Genomic DNA, 16,841 nt, shown 5'->3' on the forward strand with positions numbered 1-16,841 from the left:
GCCAGTAGTATCCTAATGCCAAAACCACATAGCACAAAGAAGGAAAACAACCAAATGATCATTATCTCTCAACTTCTCAAGAATTTAGACATAATAATCCTCAACTACATACTAGCACACTGAATCTAGTGGTGTATATATATATTATATATAAATGATATTTTATACATATTAATATATATAATTAATATATATGTAAAATGACCAAGTAGGATTTGTTCCAGAAATACAAGGCTGGTTCAATATTAAAAGTTAATGAATATATCTGTAAGATAATAACAAAAGATCCATTTATATCACTATGTGTCCGGAATTGGTTCCTTTCGGTGGGTTCTTGGTCTCGCTGACTTCAAGAATGAAGCTGCAGACTCTCGCGGTGAGTGTTACAGTTCTTAAAGATGGTGTGTCCAGGGTTTGTTCCTTCAGATGTTCAGATGTGTCTTGAGTTTCTTCCTTCCGGTGGGTTTGTGGTCTCGCTTGACTTCAGGAGTGAAGCCGCAGACCTTCGCAGTGAGTGTTACAGCTCTTAAAGGTGGTGCGCTCGCAGTTGTTTGTTCTTCATGGTGGGTTCGTGGTCTCCCTGACGTCAGGAGAGAAGCTGCAGACCTTAGCAGTGAGCGTTACAGCTTATGAAAGTAGTGTAGATCCTAACCGTGAGCAGCAGCAAGATTTATTGAGAAGAGCGAAATAACACAGTTTCCACAACGTGGAAGGTGACCCAACCAGGTTGAGGCTGCTGGCGCCGGTGGCCAGCTTTTATTCCCTTATTCGGCACTGCCCACATCCTGCTGATTGGTCCATTTTACAGAGTGCTGATTGGTCCATTTTACAGAGCGATGATTGGTCCTTTTTTACAGAGTGCTGATTGGTGCATTTACAAACCTTTAGCTAGACACAGAGCACTGATTGGTGCGTTTTTACAGAGTGCTGATTGGTGCGTTTACAAACCTTTAGCTAGACAAAGAGTGCTGATTGGTGCGTTTTTACAGAGTGCTGATTGGAGCATTTACAAACCTTTAGCTAGGCACAGAGTGCTGATTGGTGTGTTTACAATCCTTTAGCTAGGCAGAAAAGTTCTCCAAGTCCTCACCAGACCCAGAAGCCCAGCCAACTTCACCTCTCAACTAGAGTCCTAGAAAATAAGCCTGGGTACTAAAGATTATTCAAAGAAATAATGGCTGAAAACTTCCCAAAGTTAGTGAAAGAAATAAACCTACCAGTTCAAAATATTGAGTGAAACTCAAACAAGATAAACTTATTAAAGAAATCTATGCCAAGACATATCATAATGAAACTTCTGAGAGCTAAATAAAAACAAAACAAAATGAAATAAAATCTTAGAACACACTGTAGAGAAGCACTACATTATCTATGGAGGGAAATTATTAAAGTTTTTTTTATCTGAACCTATGAAAGCAAGGAGAAAGTGGTACAATGGTGTTCTGGTTTCAACCTCAGTAAAAATATCCACTGGAAGGAAGTAGAAATAAAGACATTCTCAGATGAAAGTAACCTAAGAAATTTCTTGCCAGAAGAACTACCCTTAAAAAATGTCTAAAAGGGGCCAGGCGCGGTGGCTCACACCTGTAATCCCAGCACTTTGGGAGGCTGAGGCGGGCAGATCACAAGGTCAGAATATCCAGACTATCCTGGCTAACACGGTGAAACTGGGTCTCTACTAAAAATACAAAAAATTAGCCAGGTGTGGTGGTGAACGCCTGTAGTCCCAGCTACTCAGGAGGCTGAGGCAGGAGAATGGCGTGAACCCGGGAGGCAGAGCTTGCAGTGAGCCAAGATCGCACCACTGCACTCCAGCCTGGGGGACAGAGGGAGACTCCGTCTCAAAAAAAAAAAAAAAAAAGAAAAGAAAAGAAAAAAAAGTCTAAAAGTATGTTCTCTAAGGAGAAAGGAAACAATAACAGAAGGAGGCTGGGATTTCAGGAGGAAGGAATTTAAAAAGGAAATGGGTAAAAATAGGGGTAAAAATAATAGACAATATTTTTGTCTCATGAGTTTTTAAACCGTGTTTGAAGTTGAAATGAGAATTATAACATCATCTGATATGGTGCTTAAAATATGTAGAGAAAATATTGAAAACATTTATATTTAAAAGCATGGTGAGTAAAAGGATCTAAATAAAGCTATGGTTCCTACATTTCCCTCAAAGTGATAAGATGTTGATACTAGCAGACTGTAACATGCAATGTCTGAACATTGTAATGAGAGCATCCATTAAAAACTATACAAAGAGATACATTGAGAAACACTCTCGATAAACCAAAGTAGTGTTCTAAAATATTTGAAGAGAATAAGAAATGGGAAAAAGAGGAATAAGAATGAGAAAAAAATGAAACTCAACCTAAACTTCACAACTTAAAGAAATTAACTCAAAATGGATCATAGATTTAAGTGTAAAATATAAAACTATAAAACTTTTAGAATATGATATAGGAGAAAATCTTTGGGACCTAGGGTAAGGTGAAAGGTTCTCAGATTTGACACTAGAAACATGATTCATAAGTGAAAAAAATTAATAAATTGGACTTCATTAAATTAAAAACTTTTTCCCCACAAAACACTCTGTGAAGAGATTGAAAAGACAAACTACAGGCCAGGCACGGTGGCTCACGCCTGTAATCCCAGCACTTTGGGAGGCCGAGGCGGGCGGATCACCAGGTCAGGAGGTTGAGACCATCCTGGCTAACACGGTGAAACCCCGTCTCTACTAAAAATACAAAAAATTAGCTGGGCGTGGTGGCGGGCGCCTGTAGTCCCAGCTACTCAGGAGGCTGAGGCAGGAGAATGGCGTGAACCCGGGGGGCGGAGCTTGCAGTGAGCGGAGATTGCGCCACTACACTCCAGCCTGGGCGACAGAGCAAGACTCCGTCTCAAAAAAAAAGAAAAGAAAAGACAGACTACAGTTTGGAATAAAATAACTGCAGGTCACATATCTGACGAAGGCCTTCTATCAAGAATCTATAAAGAACTGTCAAAGCTCAACATTAAAAAAAATCCCGTTTGGAAATTGGCAAAAGAAATGTAAAAGCATTTTGTCAAAAATGACACATGAATTGCATGCAAATGAGCACATTTAAAGATGTTCAACATCATTAGCCATTACAAAATGCAAATTAAAACCACAATGAGATAATACTGTATATCTGTCAGAACATCTAAAACACGAAGTAATTATATAGTTGGCCCTCCATAAGCGAGATTTCTCATTTTATGTAAGGGACTTGAACATCAGTGGATATGGTATCAGTCAGAGGAGGAGTCCTGGAAACAATCTTCTGTGAATAGGAAAGGCAGACTGTAATAACAAATATTAGTGAGGATGTGGAGAAACTGGATTTCTCCTACATTGCTGTTGGGAATGGAAAATGGTGCAGTCACTCTGAAAAATAGTCTGCCAGATTTTACAAACCTAAACATGTAGTTATAGTACAACCAGGAATTATTTTTTGGGCATTTATCCCAGAGAAATTAAAACATGTTCACACAAAACATTTGAATGTTAAGAACAGTTTATATAGTAAAATACTGGAAATTACACAAATGTCTTTAAATGAGTATATGGATGAAAAAGCTCTGGTACATCCGTGCAGTAGAATACTACTCAGCAATAAAAAGTAATGAACTATTGATACTATGTAATGATCTGAATGAACTCCAAGGGCATTTTGGTTACTGAAAAAAGTTAATTTCAAAATATTACATACTGTATGATTCTATTCATATAATACCCTCAAAAAGACAAAACTACAGAGACAGAGAACAGATCAGTGGCTGCCAGGACACAGGAACAGGTGTAGTGGGGAAGGGGGACACAAAGAGGTAGTAGAAGGGAGTTCTTTTGTGGTGCTAAAGAAATCTGTATTTTGACTATAGTGGTGATTACACAAATTTTACATGGAGAAGGGTGCACAGAGACACACACACGCACACACGCACACAATGAATGCAGATTTTTAACCACTAATATGTTAATGTTTATTTCCCAGTTTTGATTTTGTACTACAGTGATATAAGATGTCATCATCAGAGGAAGCTGAGTGAAGGTTGCATGGGGCTTTTCTATTTTTACAACCTCCCACGAGTTTATTCTCAGTTCATAACAAAAAGTTTAAAAAATGTGTTTGGAATATGCCAACTCAATGAACCTAAGAAAATTTTATTTTCTTTGTTGGTGAATATCGTGTTGCTTTTATTTAAGCCTGGAAAGCATAAATTTTTATGTGCAATTGCTGATTAGAAAATTTGGCACTTCTGTACTTGGAGAATAAAGTGGCATTAACATTGCCTCCCAAACAGTTGATTTGGGCAAGCTGCTAGAGGAAGAACAGTGTGTGCTGAGGTTGCTCATGGCACTGGCTACCAAAGTAAAAGAGCTGAAAATTGTGATGTCTTCATGTAAACTCAGAGACCCACACAGCCAGTATTTTGATAAATTATTTTGCTACTGCAGGAATCACTGTTTTAGATTACACCCCACCAGAAGTCATTGATTCCAAAAGAGCTTAAAAGTTTCTAAGTTACTCTCATTGTAAACTTTGTTTACAAGCAAGTGATTCCAATTAGCTCTACGTCCTACTAATAGCAGATAAGTATCACCCGTGCCACCCACTAAATATTCTGTTTTGTGTGTATAGTTACCATTTTTTCCACTTACACATTTAAAGTGTAATAATTTTAAAATTATATTTCCAACGGGAAACACATATTGTGATTTAATACAGAAAGTTTGAATCATAAATTTGATATTGGGTAAAATAGGAAAGACAATTTAAAAATTTTAGTACAATTAGAAATCTGCAAAGATTGGAGAGATGAGACTTTCCCAAAGAAACTGATGGTGAAAAATATCACAGACAATTCTCTTTACTACTGGTAGTAGGTGGATGCCATCTAAAAATAGTAGATATACTCAGAGGCATATTTAAAATAGCTTTAATACTGTGTAACTGCCAAAGGTTTGATCCTTTATATCTTTCAGTGGATAAAATCCTGAGAATAATTACATAAAGCTTCATTGTTTTTTGTGGGTAACATAAAAATAAACTGTTCAAACAATGAGAAAACATTGTATTAACAAAAGAAAAAAATATTCGCTAGGAATGAAAACCACAATTGAAAAGCCAAAATTACTTGATAATTAACTTAAAGTCTATTTACAATAACAACAACAACAACAACAACAACAACAAACCCCAGTCAAAAAAAATTGGTAAATTCCACACTGAAGTTAAGGTCAAACTTGTGTGGAGCTTAACAATAAACTGGTAAAGGCCAGGCTCGGTGGCTCACGCCTGTTATCTCAGCACTTTGGGAGGCTGAGGCGGGGTGGATCACGAGGTCAGGAGATCGAGACCATCCTGGCTAACACGGTGAAACCCCATCTGTACTAAAAGTACAAAAAAAAAAAAAAATTAGCCAGGCGTGGTGGCGGGCGCCTGTAGTCCTGGCTACTCGGGAGGCTGAGGCAGGAGAATGGCGTGAACCCAGGAAGCGGAGCTTTCAGTGAGCAGAGACCGCGCCACGGCACTCCAGCCTGGGCGACAGAGCTAGAGTCCGTCTCAAAAAAATAAAAAAATAGAAAATAAAAAATAAACTGGTAAAGTGAAAAAGCCATACCTATTAAATGATACCCAAGGAAACAATTCTAACATTGAAGAAGGATAACCTGGAATGATTGGCTGAGAGATGAATCATAACCTTGCTATTTAGTTTACATTGGAAATAATGGACAATAATAATTTAGGAATGTAGTTATTGATCTTTGTCTACTAATTTTAAAAGGATAATTTATACTGAAATAACTGGTAAAGATAATTTTTAAAGATATTTGAGATTAAAAAATGAATGTAATAACACATATAGATGGGTGTATGCATGGAAACAAATCTGTGATGGTGACATTGGCGGGAAAGGTAGCATTTCTGTATCCTGAGTGAATCAGCAGCCCTGCAGTCACTCACTAATGATATCTCCTCTCAAAGAGTTTGTCTCTTGGTTTTCTTTTTCTTTTTTTTTTTTTTTTTTTTGGGACAGAGTCTTGCTCTGTCGCCCAGGCTGGAGTGCGATGGCATGATCTCAGCTCACTGCTGCAACCTCCACCTCCCAGGGTCAAGTGATTATCCTGCCTTACCCTCCACCTGTATCCTGGGATTACAGGTGCCTGCCACTACACCCGGCTAATTTTTGTATTTTTAGTAAAGACTGGGTTTCACCATGTTAGTTAGGCTAGTCATGAACATCTCTTGGTTTTCTTTGTGCTTTACTGAGCTGGAAAGAAATGCTGGATTTTGTTTAATATTAGTAGAAAAAAAATTTAGATGCTTATCTTTTTAGATTAATCCATAAGGAAATGGGAGATGAGGCCACATGTGGTGGCTCATGCCAGTAATCCCAGCACTTTGGGAGGCCAAGGCGGGTGGATCACTTGAGATCAGGAGTTCAGGACCAGCCTGGCTGACACGGTGAAACCCCATCTCTACTAAAAATACAAAAAATTAGCCAGATGTGGTGGCTGGCGCCTGTAATCCCAGTTACTCAGGAGGCTGAGGTGGGAGAATCGCTTGAATCTGGGAGGTGGAGGTTGCAGTGAACTGAAATCTGGCCACTGCACTCCAGCCCGGGCGACAGAGCAAGACTCTGTCTCAAAAAAAAAAAAAAAAAAAAAAAAAAAAGAAAGAAAAGAAAAGAAATGGGAGATGAGTTTGAAAACTTGCTCTTTGACATATGTATTTGTTGGCTTAGGCAGAGAAAAATACTGATCAGATTTTCAATTATTGGAATTACTCTTTTTAAAGTGGAGAACTGAAAAACTTTTCATGACAATGCCTGAAACATAGGTTAAAATGACTAATTATTGTTTTGCCTAATGGTAAACTGGTTCTCAAAGTTGGCTTATTCAGCCAAGACATTTTAAGGGTAACTTCTCTGTGAAAGTGAAATTGTGAAAGCTTTCATTGGTGAATTACATTTCACTTTTAATTCTGTGCAATAAGATTGCAACAGAATTAAAGTGTGAGAGCTGTGAAGAGTTTTATCGACAATAAAATTTTGAACACTTAGTTCAACTACATAAAATTAAAGTCTAGGTAATTTGTTATTTTTCCTCCTTCAAAAAGGCCCTTCAACTATTGTTTTCCTAAGACAATGGAAGAGACAGCCTTATATTTCACATGATGCAAGTCCTTTGACCTTTTATTATTAATTTAATTAATAATAAAATTAATTTTAAGCCTGTTAAATATTTATTTAACAGGATTAAAATCTTTAATCCTGTTAAATAAGAGAATTTCTACCAGCGGTCATCTGAAATATTACAGTATGCTATCTCTTTAGTAGTATTCTGGTCATCTTGTCTTAGTGATTGTATTATAAAATTTTCAAAACAACAAGAAAACAGTTCAACTTGTATGCACATTTTTCAGTGGATTCAGGTTCTCAAAATATGCTGACACCAGAACAGAAATTACTGTACCATATATATTCAGGTCAGCTCAAGTTTTTGAAATAAGTAAATTTAGTGCAGCAAAAATTAGGCATGTGCAGCAAAAAGTCTGCACTCTTAATCCAGCTGTGACTAAATGAGGAATCAGAGAAGAAAAACTTTTTTTTTTTTTTTTGCTGATAACAAGTAATTAAAATATTTACAAATTTAATGAATTCACTGTTCTCCTAAGCGGCCTGAGGTGATCTATGAAAACGGTTTGCTATTCACTTGACCCAGAAAACTCAACAAAATCATGCCAACCAACAGGTTCAAATCTTTGTGTTCATTTTAAGAACACTCATGAGTCTGCCCAGGCCATCAAGGGTATGCACATACAAAAAGCCACTAAATATGTCACTTTATAGAAACAGTGTTCACTATTCTGATGTTACAAGGGTGGAGTTGATAAGTGTGTCCAGGACAAACAGTGGGGTTGGACACAGGGTCAGTGGTCCAAAAAGAGTGCTGAATTTTTGCTGCATGTGCTTAAAAATGCAGAGTTATGCTGAGTGAACTTAAGGTTGTAGACAGAGATTCTCTGGTCATCGAGCATATCCAGGTGAACAAAGCACTCAGGATGCGCCGCTGGACTTACAGAGCTCATGGTCTGATTAAATCCATACCTTAACTCCCCTGCCACGCTGAGATAATCCTTACACAAAAGAAACAGATTGTTCCTAAACCGGAAGAGGTGGATCCACCGGAGAAAAAGAGATCCCAGAAGAAACTGAAGAAACAAAAACTTATGGTGTGAGAATAATAAAATAAAATACATGCAAACAAAAGTTAAAAAAAAAGAAATCTTGTTAATTCTTTTTTTGTTTTTTGAGACACAGTTTCATTCTGCCTCCCAGGCTGGAGTGCAGTGGCGTGATCTCGGCTCACAGCAACCTCCATCTCCTGGGTTCAAGTGATTCTCATGCCTCAACCTTCCGAGTAGCTGGGATTACAGGTGTGTGCCACCACACTTGGCTAATTATTGTATTTTTAGTACAGACAGGCTTTCTCCATTGTGGCCAGGCTGGTCCCGAACTCCCGACCTCAACTGATCCGTCCGCCTCTGCCTTCCAAAGTGCTCAGATTACAGGCGTGAGCCACCGTGCCCGGCTGAAATCTTAATTCATTCAACGTAATCTCTGCTGGCATTTTTCTAAGTGCTTGGCATAATCAGTGAATGAAGCAGATAGAATCCTGGTTTGTTTATAAACATTTTCAAGTTAAAACCCTTCAAAGTTAAAGAATTTTCTCTTAACAATGGGCTTCTTTAGATACTATCAGAGACCTTTGAAGGACTATTTCTTTTCTCTCCAATTAGAGAAAACTTACTGGAAACAGTCAAGAAACACTGATTTAGATGCTCTTTAATTTCTCTAAGGACCTAGGTAGTTAATCTGAGAATCAGAAGGCTCTTAGGATGAGTGTGAAAGAAGTCAGTTGATAGAATTGGGTGACCTCCAGGGATATCTGTCTGGCACAGATCCATCTGGAGGCATCTCCTGTTCCCACAACAGAAGGAAGTAGCCCTGTGGCAGAAAGTTTCTGTTCTCAGAGCCTGGCCTTTCTCACTGGACAGTGGTGGGTCAACACTGGATATTCTTGCTCTTGGGGTCCCTTTTTCTGCGCTCCATGCAGCCCATCACCCCACCGTAGATGGAGCTCAGGACTGGTCCATTCAGTTTCACTGCCTTTGCTTATACTCACATGGCATTTCTTTCTCCATGAGACTGTATTTATTCCTACCAAAGCAGTACAGGTGTTCCCTATGCTCATCTACTTCATATTTATATAGACAATTTTAAGTAATTTTATAAGTTATAAAAATGGTCCTACTCTTTATGTGCCTATTTTTGATTTTAATTGAAGAAAAATATATTTCCTAATTTCTGTTCTTATTGTCAATTATATGAAAGTATAGATGGTTTATTTTATTTATTACATTATCAGGTAAAGTTTTAGGTTCTAGGGATAGAGTCACAAGAAAATGACAATAAATGGAAAGTGGAGAGAAAAGAGAGGCTCAGTCCCCACCTCATCATCTTTGTGTCTTTTTCAGTCTCTCACAGTGAGGCCTTCTGATGGTTTCCTATAATTTTTTTTTTTTCTGAAAATATCCCAGATGAGGGCTCAAGCTGCATGGAGCCTCCATTTATTTTAGCTTAGTGGTGATTACTGTCCTAGTTGCCTGCAAATGGGTCCTCATTTGCCACTGTAGTCTTTTTAGGTTCCAACTTTAGTAAAGATGTGATGTGCTGGTAAAGACCTCTCAATTCCTATTTCCAATGGGCCTGCCTCCCTACCTCAGGCTGTATCTCTTAACTTTCCTACATGCTGGTCCCCAGGACTGGGATTCTTGATCTCAGATCTTGCATTTGCCAACTTTTTTCCCCCCTGGACACTTTATTCTACCCTGGCCCAGAGTCAGGTCTCTGCTGTTTTAGGAAGAGATCTCCTTGAGGATGGACTGCCTATCTGACCTGTGAGCACTGTCCACCCTGGAGTCCTTGATGTAGTGCTTTTGCCAGCCCCTGGATCTGTCTGGGAAGCCTAGATGCTTGCTTTTGCTAAGTAGAATACCTCATAAATTCACTTAGCTCTGGCTCCGTGGGCTATATGGCCACCATCTTTAACTAGGCGGCATGCCAGGTCTCAGTATCTCTCTCCTTACCTCTGCTTTTCTAGGAAGAATCTTTATTCCCAATCATTTACCTCCTGAGTTTTCACAGATGGAGACTTTTGCCCCCTATTACTCCTACATGTAGCTTCCTCTAAAGAATATTGTGGGTGCTTCTCTGGCTTTCATTGCAAATGAACTATTTTACTACAGATATCATTAACTCAAAAAACCCTTTACTGGGTTAATTTTAAACAGAAAATTTTAAGAAAATATTCAAATAAACAAATATATATATAATTCAGGTTAGACAATTTGGTGTTGAGACTGGTCAGCATTATGTAAGAAAAAATCTGCAGATCCCAAATAGCTGGATTAAATTTGTTTAATGATTCTTATAAAATTGCCATGAGTAAGTAATTGAAAAATAAAGCTTCAAAAATAAAGGCAGCAGAGCACAATTGCAGTCACATTGCTTAACAACAGCGATATGATCTGAGAAACGTGTTCTCAGGTGATTTCATCACTGAGCGAACATCACAGAGTGTAATTATATAAATCTAGATGGTAGGCTTGATAGTATAATCTATTGCTCCTAGGCTACAAACCTGTACAGCATGTTACTGTACTGAATACTAAAGGCAATTGTAACACAATGGTATCTGTATACGTAAACATAGAAAAAGTATAGCAAAAATATTGTATTATAATCTTATCATATATGTGCATTGAACTGGTTTGTGCAGCATGTGACTGTAATTTTGAGTGAGGTTTATATTGGAAATTACTGTATGCTTGCTATGGTTTGAATACGTACCTCCAAAATTCATGTTGAAACTTAATCTTCAATATTAAGAGGTAGGGCCTTTAGGAGGTGATTGGATTATGAAGGCTTCTCTTTCATGAATGGAATTTAAGGCCCTTATAAAAGAAGCATCACATAGCATTCAGCTGCTTCTTGCTATTCTGCTGTCTCTCCATTGTTGGCCCCTTCTGCCATATAAAGACACAGCAATAAGGCACCACCTTGAAAGCACACAGCAGCCCTCACCAGACACCGAATCTGCTTGCAGCTTGATCTTGGACTTCCCAGCCTCCAGAACTGTAGAGAAATAAATTTCTGTTCTTTATAAATAACCCAGTCTCAAGTGTTTTGTTATAGCAGCACAAATGAGCCAAGATAATATTTCAAGCAAACTGCTTTTATTTATTCTGGAGTATATGTAACTTATGAAGTGTGAAACTATTCTGATTCTTTTGAAGATTGAGGTCAGGATTCAGTTGATGCTAGAGATGAATACTGATTGGCTATTTATTGGTTTTACTTCAACATCATGTCCTACATACAAAATTTATGTAAAATCAGAGCATAGGCATTAAAAGTGGAAATATTTTGTTAAAGCCTTGTTCACAACTTCTTGAATTTCATAAAACCATTTAAGTCGGGGTGATGACTTTTGATGATCATTGAAAGAGGGAATCAACAGAAACTCCCAATGAGAGCAATATAAACAATTTGTGTCATGTATAAAATGAACAAAACAAAAATGAAAAAGAGCTGTTCAATCTTTTTTTTTTTTTTTGTCTTCTCTTCCTTGGGAAAAGAAGGCTGGAAAAATAGCCTGAGCTAGGAGTCTGAAGAGCCATCTATTTAACAATCATCTTCAAAAATATTTATTCTAAATATTATCTTGACTACTTAATTTTTCCTTCTTACTTAGAAATCACAATGCCTGCCTTGTAGTTTGTTGTAAGAAGCAGACAAGTCGTGGAATATGAATTTGCTTTGCAAACAATAAGGTCATAGATGCACATGGGACATTTATACAGGAGAGCAGATCATGAGTGAGCCCAGGCTTGGATTCTGTCCCTGCAATCTTGGCAGCCATGCAGACCTCTTTGAATCTCAGGTTTCCCACCTCTAAATGAACTTGTTCTGAGTTCATAGGTCCCTCAAAATCTAAACCATTACCTACTTTCTAGATTTCTCCATAGCTTCATATAAACAGATTTTTTTCCTAAGAATTTGTTAATTTAACCTATTGGATTAATACGATCATTGAAATGTGTATCAGATTTTAAGTATCATGATTTTATTCCCAGTAAAACAAAAAATTATTTTCTATGATGAATATGCATACATTAAAAATGACAAGAAATCATTTTTGGCACTTGTCTGAAGAACTCATCCCCAATTTTTGCCTTTTTTGCTTTGCAAAGCACATTTTCTTGTAGGAACATATTTTCAGGTTAAGATGAACAAGTCATAGTTATAAGTTCTTTTTTTTTTTTTTTTTTTTGAGACAGAGTCTCACTCTGTCACCCAGGCTGGAGTGCAGTGGCGCCATCTCTGCTCACTGCAAGCTCTGCCTCCCGGGTTCATGCCATTCTCCTGCCTCAGCCTCCCGAGCAGCTGGGACTACAGGTGACCACCATAATGCCTGGCTAATTTTTTGTATTTTTAGCAGAGAGAGGGTTTCACCGTGATGAAACCAGGATGGTCTCCATCTCCTGACCTCGTGATCCCCCCACCTTGGCCTCCCAAAGTGCTGGGATTACAGGCATGAGCCACCGTGCCCACCAGTTGTAAGTTCCGATACATGTACTTGCTACTTAAGAAAAACATGCCGAATTTAAAGCAAATAGTACTGTAATAAAAAAATCTGATTTTCCTGAAAATGGTTTATGATGTAAATGCAAATCTTAGAAGTAAAAACTTTTTTCAAAGAAGACTTTTATCAGACTCAATTAGCAGTTAAATGGGTAGAGAGAGGATGTCAGTGTACGAGAAGCCATATGGAGTTTTGGGTGGCCAGGAGCAGGAAGTCAGGCAGGTTTGGCTTCAATTGTACTACCTAGAGATATTTTGGAAGAAGCTAGAGTGAACTGTGTACATATATGAGTTTAGATTTCATAAGACACTTAGCTTTACTGGAGTTCACTGCAGAAAATGAGGGAAAGAAAAATGTTCTCGATGTATACAAATGCCACAGACAGTTGTTTTTACGCCTACTTTATTTGATAGCTTCTAATGGCTGAAGGAGATTTCAATATCAAGTAGTTGTTTATCACAAATGTGCCTAAAAATAATTTTAAAGATCTTTGTAGGGAAGCAGAAACTCTTTTAAGTCCAGATGTTTTCTCAGGATAACTAAACCTGGTAAAATCGCCTATGTAGAAGTAAATAATATTTTATGGCCACATCTGCAAAATGAAATATGATCATCTTCATTGTCGATATAAAAACAAATGAAAGTTATGGGTAATTTTTGATAAAATGAATTATACAAAGCATCATTTATATTTTTATATTTGGCTTTGGGACATAAGGCAATATGGAGAACTTATGTGACACTGACACAAACACACACACACACACACACACACAGAAACTCAAGTACTCCTCTCTGCCTCATCCTTATTCCTTTCTGAGATCAGCCCATAATATCAGTAATCCTCTGCTGAAGTAAAATAATATTTTTGCTCCAAAAGTCTGCTAGGGAAAACATCTATTAATATATGTTTTTAAATCAAATATTTCCAGAAATGCTTACAAGTCCCTTTAAATCTAGCAATGATAGCATAATAAAGGGCATATTCTAGGGAAGAAAATGCCCACCTAAAGTAGAAATTTACCAGTTAAAAATCACAAAACATCAAAAACTATTTTCAAGGATTATTTCCATTTACCTAATAGGTTTTTCCATTTAAAAGTTATAAAATATTTAAAAAGAGAAAACAGAACATTCAAATAACCTTAGTTTTTCAGTTTTACAATCAAGGAGTTGGACTAGATGCTAATTTTTTTTTCTCAGCTCTAACTATAATTTTAGTCAACATAAAAAGACGTTAAAATGTGTCCCACTGGTTCATTCAACTGTTAATAGAAAAAAGTGGCTTAAAATTGTGAAGTCTGAAAGTATAGCCATTCTAATTTACAGATAACAAAGGCAAGTCCTAGGAAGAAAAGTGACCACCCAAGGGCATCCATCCACTCAGAGATCAAGCAATGTCACTGTTTTCAAATCTGCCTGATCATCAATATTTTGCTTTGTTTTGTTTTGTTTTATTAATGGTTCTGGAGTCCCAGTCCCTACCCCTGGAAATTTTGCTTTAGTAATATGGGGTGAGATCAGAAATTTCGTTTTTTTAAAGAGATCCTCAATATTCTAAGGAACCACAGATCATACCAGACTACTTGGGATACAGTGGTGGAGAGGAACAGATAGGTTGCACAGTCCTTGGGCAGGCTCTCCATTGTCACACAACAGCATTTTCCTAACAGGTCCGTCATTTTATGACCCAGGGTTCCTCTTTCCTGGTGTTTTCTCCCCTCTAGCTGGAAAGCATATTATGAGAGTGATATTACTTGGTGTCTAGTTTACTTTTCTTTGATAGCTTCCTGTGGAAAAGGATCTTCCTGAAGGAAATAAGAATTAAAAGAGTAGATGTATAGACCTTAGTTACCATCCAATATAAGTCACTCTAGACCTTTAATTCCACTTAACTACCGAAACTGTCCTTACAGTGAAGTATGAATCTAGACATCACCATGCTACAGTCTTGAGCCTTTCAAGGAAGTCTGCAATTTGAAAATTATTTTCTTTACCTCAGGTCATGGGGTACAATGAAGTGAATTTCTCTAAATGGTTCAAATACATCATAAGGAGATGGCTCTTGGAATACATTTGGCATAAGAATTTCTTAGTAAAAGAAAAGCTTAAATAGAGTTAATATCTAATAACATAACATAATTGGTTTTATATAGTGACAGTGGAGAGCAAAGTTCCTTCTAAAATCTTCCATTTAGAATTCCAAGCCCCTCGACATTCATATTTCTGTCAGTTTTCAATATAGATTTTATGTGTTCACTGTATGCAAACTGTAGCCAAAATATACATTTCTATTCCTGATGCTACTGTGGATGTCAAGGTTTAGTTTAAGCCTTTTTTTGGTAGCAAACTGTGAGAAGTATAATTTCAGCTTTCAAAGAAATATTATTCCTGATCTTCCTTGTTAGTAAAAAAGTAACTTAGTTTGTTATCTATTAATTTTAAGGAAAAGATTAGAAAAAGGAAAAAAATAATAAATGACTTACCTCTAAGTATGTATGACTCCATGTTAAAGCAGCTAAACTAAAAGCTTACCACAACTTAAAGAAAAACTAAAATTCAACATCATTCAGTTTCTTTTTGCATCCCATTTAGGAAATGTTTGTTGCTGAGGCTGACAAAATAAATTCATCATTTAATCATGTCATTTATAATGCAGTCTCATGATACTGTCTCTGAGGATCAAATATTCAGTTAAAGCCATACTAGACTACCAAATAATATATAAAACATTTATGAACATTTTATGCTTGCTTTACAAGGCTGATCTATTAAACTTGTGACATTTTTATTTAAAAAGAATAAACAAGAATATCAATGGTATTATTTTATCCTAATATGGGTTAAGAAATTATTTATGAGTTGTCTTTAGAAATCTACCAATGTTAGATGTGTGCATAATTCTTCTTTTTCATTGTAGCTGGGGGCCAAGGAAGTGGTCAATTAATATTTGTACTGCAAATGCCTTAAGTGGATACCTATTAAAAGGTATACAAAATATAAACAGTACTGCATATTTTCAAAACTTTTAAATAAACACAAAGAATATATAGGTATACATGTTATAATTTCAAAGTCAACACTAGCACATAAGTTTTTCATATCTAAATACATACTAGGATACTTCCTATTTCAACACATGCACCTACAAACACATGGCCATGCACATAACCTTACTTTCTGCCACTTGCAACAAAGAATATACAATATTGTACATTGTTTCAACTTATATTGTATTGGAAAATTAATGAGGATGGCATTAAAAAATTCTGATCTAAGAAATCAAAATACAGGAAGATAATTATTCCTTAGATTAAAAACACTGAAGACTGATGGAAAGTTAAGATTCAAATTGCTTGTCGGAAGAGAACAGGTCCGCCTGTAAACACTCAGAATGCTCTGTTTGACAAGTGGGACTAGAACTTCTGTAATATAGCAATCCAGGCCAAAGACTTAAACCATCGATGCTTCGGATCGCAGAGAAATGGTATAGTTGTGGGTAGTTCTCCGCAAGGCAGGGGGTGCAGATGGAGATCTGGATGCCCATCTGGAGGGGAGACGACGATTTGCTGGTCTAGCAGGTCGGGAAAATCCTTTTCCATGTGAGGCGTTCACTGACATGGATTCCTAGGACACAAGTAAAAACATTCCTCTCACTCTCTGGGTACCAACAATAGGCTTAATATATGATGGGTCTCAACTATAAGATTAGTCCGTTAGTAAATTTACAAGAAAGAAAAAGCACTGAAAACTAAAGAAGGTAGTTGTCTAATATTTGTGGTTTTGAATGTTTTAAAGCAATTCAATTTTAATATGGAATATGACATTTGATAATTTTGTACCTTTCCTTACACTGACAAATTTTAATACAGTTAATCTCTCTGTAGAACTAATGATGAGCTCAGGATTTAAAATTTCAAGTTAAATAACTTGAATATCATGGAAATACAGATGTTTCTTAGTGCGCTGTTAGTATGTTACAGTGTTATTTAAAAATAAAAAGATAATTTATAGAAGAAACTGTTCATTTATGTCAAATTATTGACACTTTTAGAGGTGATAAGCAAAAGGCACAAACCAAATGATTAATCTGATGCTTTTTTTTTCACTATCACTG

At 36.8% G+C, this 16,841-nt stretch overlaps 1 protein-coding gene across 1 annotated transcript in view; it reads right to left on the bottom strand.

The window, feature by feature from the left end:
* Positions 1–10,481: 10,481 nt before the first annotated feature.
* KIAA0408 (KIAA0408 ortholog) overlaps positions 10,482–16,841 on the bottom strand; it is a 35,245-nt gene continuing 28,885 nt past the window's right edge. The window contains exon 6 of the mRNA XM_019030022.4: positions 10,482–16,351. Coding sequence (XP_018885567.3) covers positions 16,178–16,351 — 174 coding nt within the window. The 3' untranslated portion in view covers positions 10,482–16,177. The remainder of the gene's footprint in view (positions 16,352–16,841) is intronic.

This window comes from Gorilla gorilla, chromosome 5, assembly GCF_029281585.2.
Source record: "Gorilla gorilla gorilla isolate KB3781 chromosome 5, NHGRI_mGorGor1-v2.1_pri, whole genome shotgun sequence".
In the NCBI taxonomy this organism is placed as follows: Eukaryota; Metazoa; Chordata; class Mammalia; order Primates; family Hominidae; genus Gorilla; species Gorilla gorilla.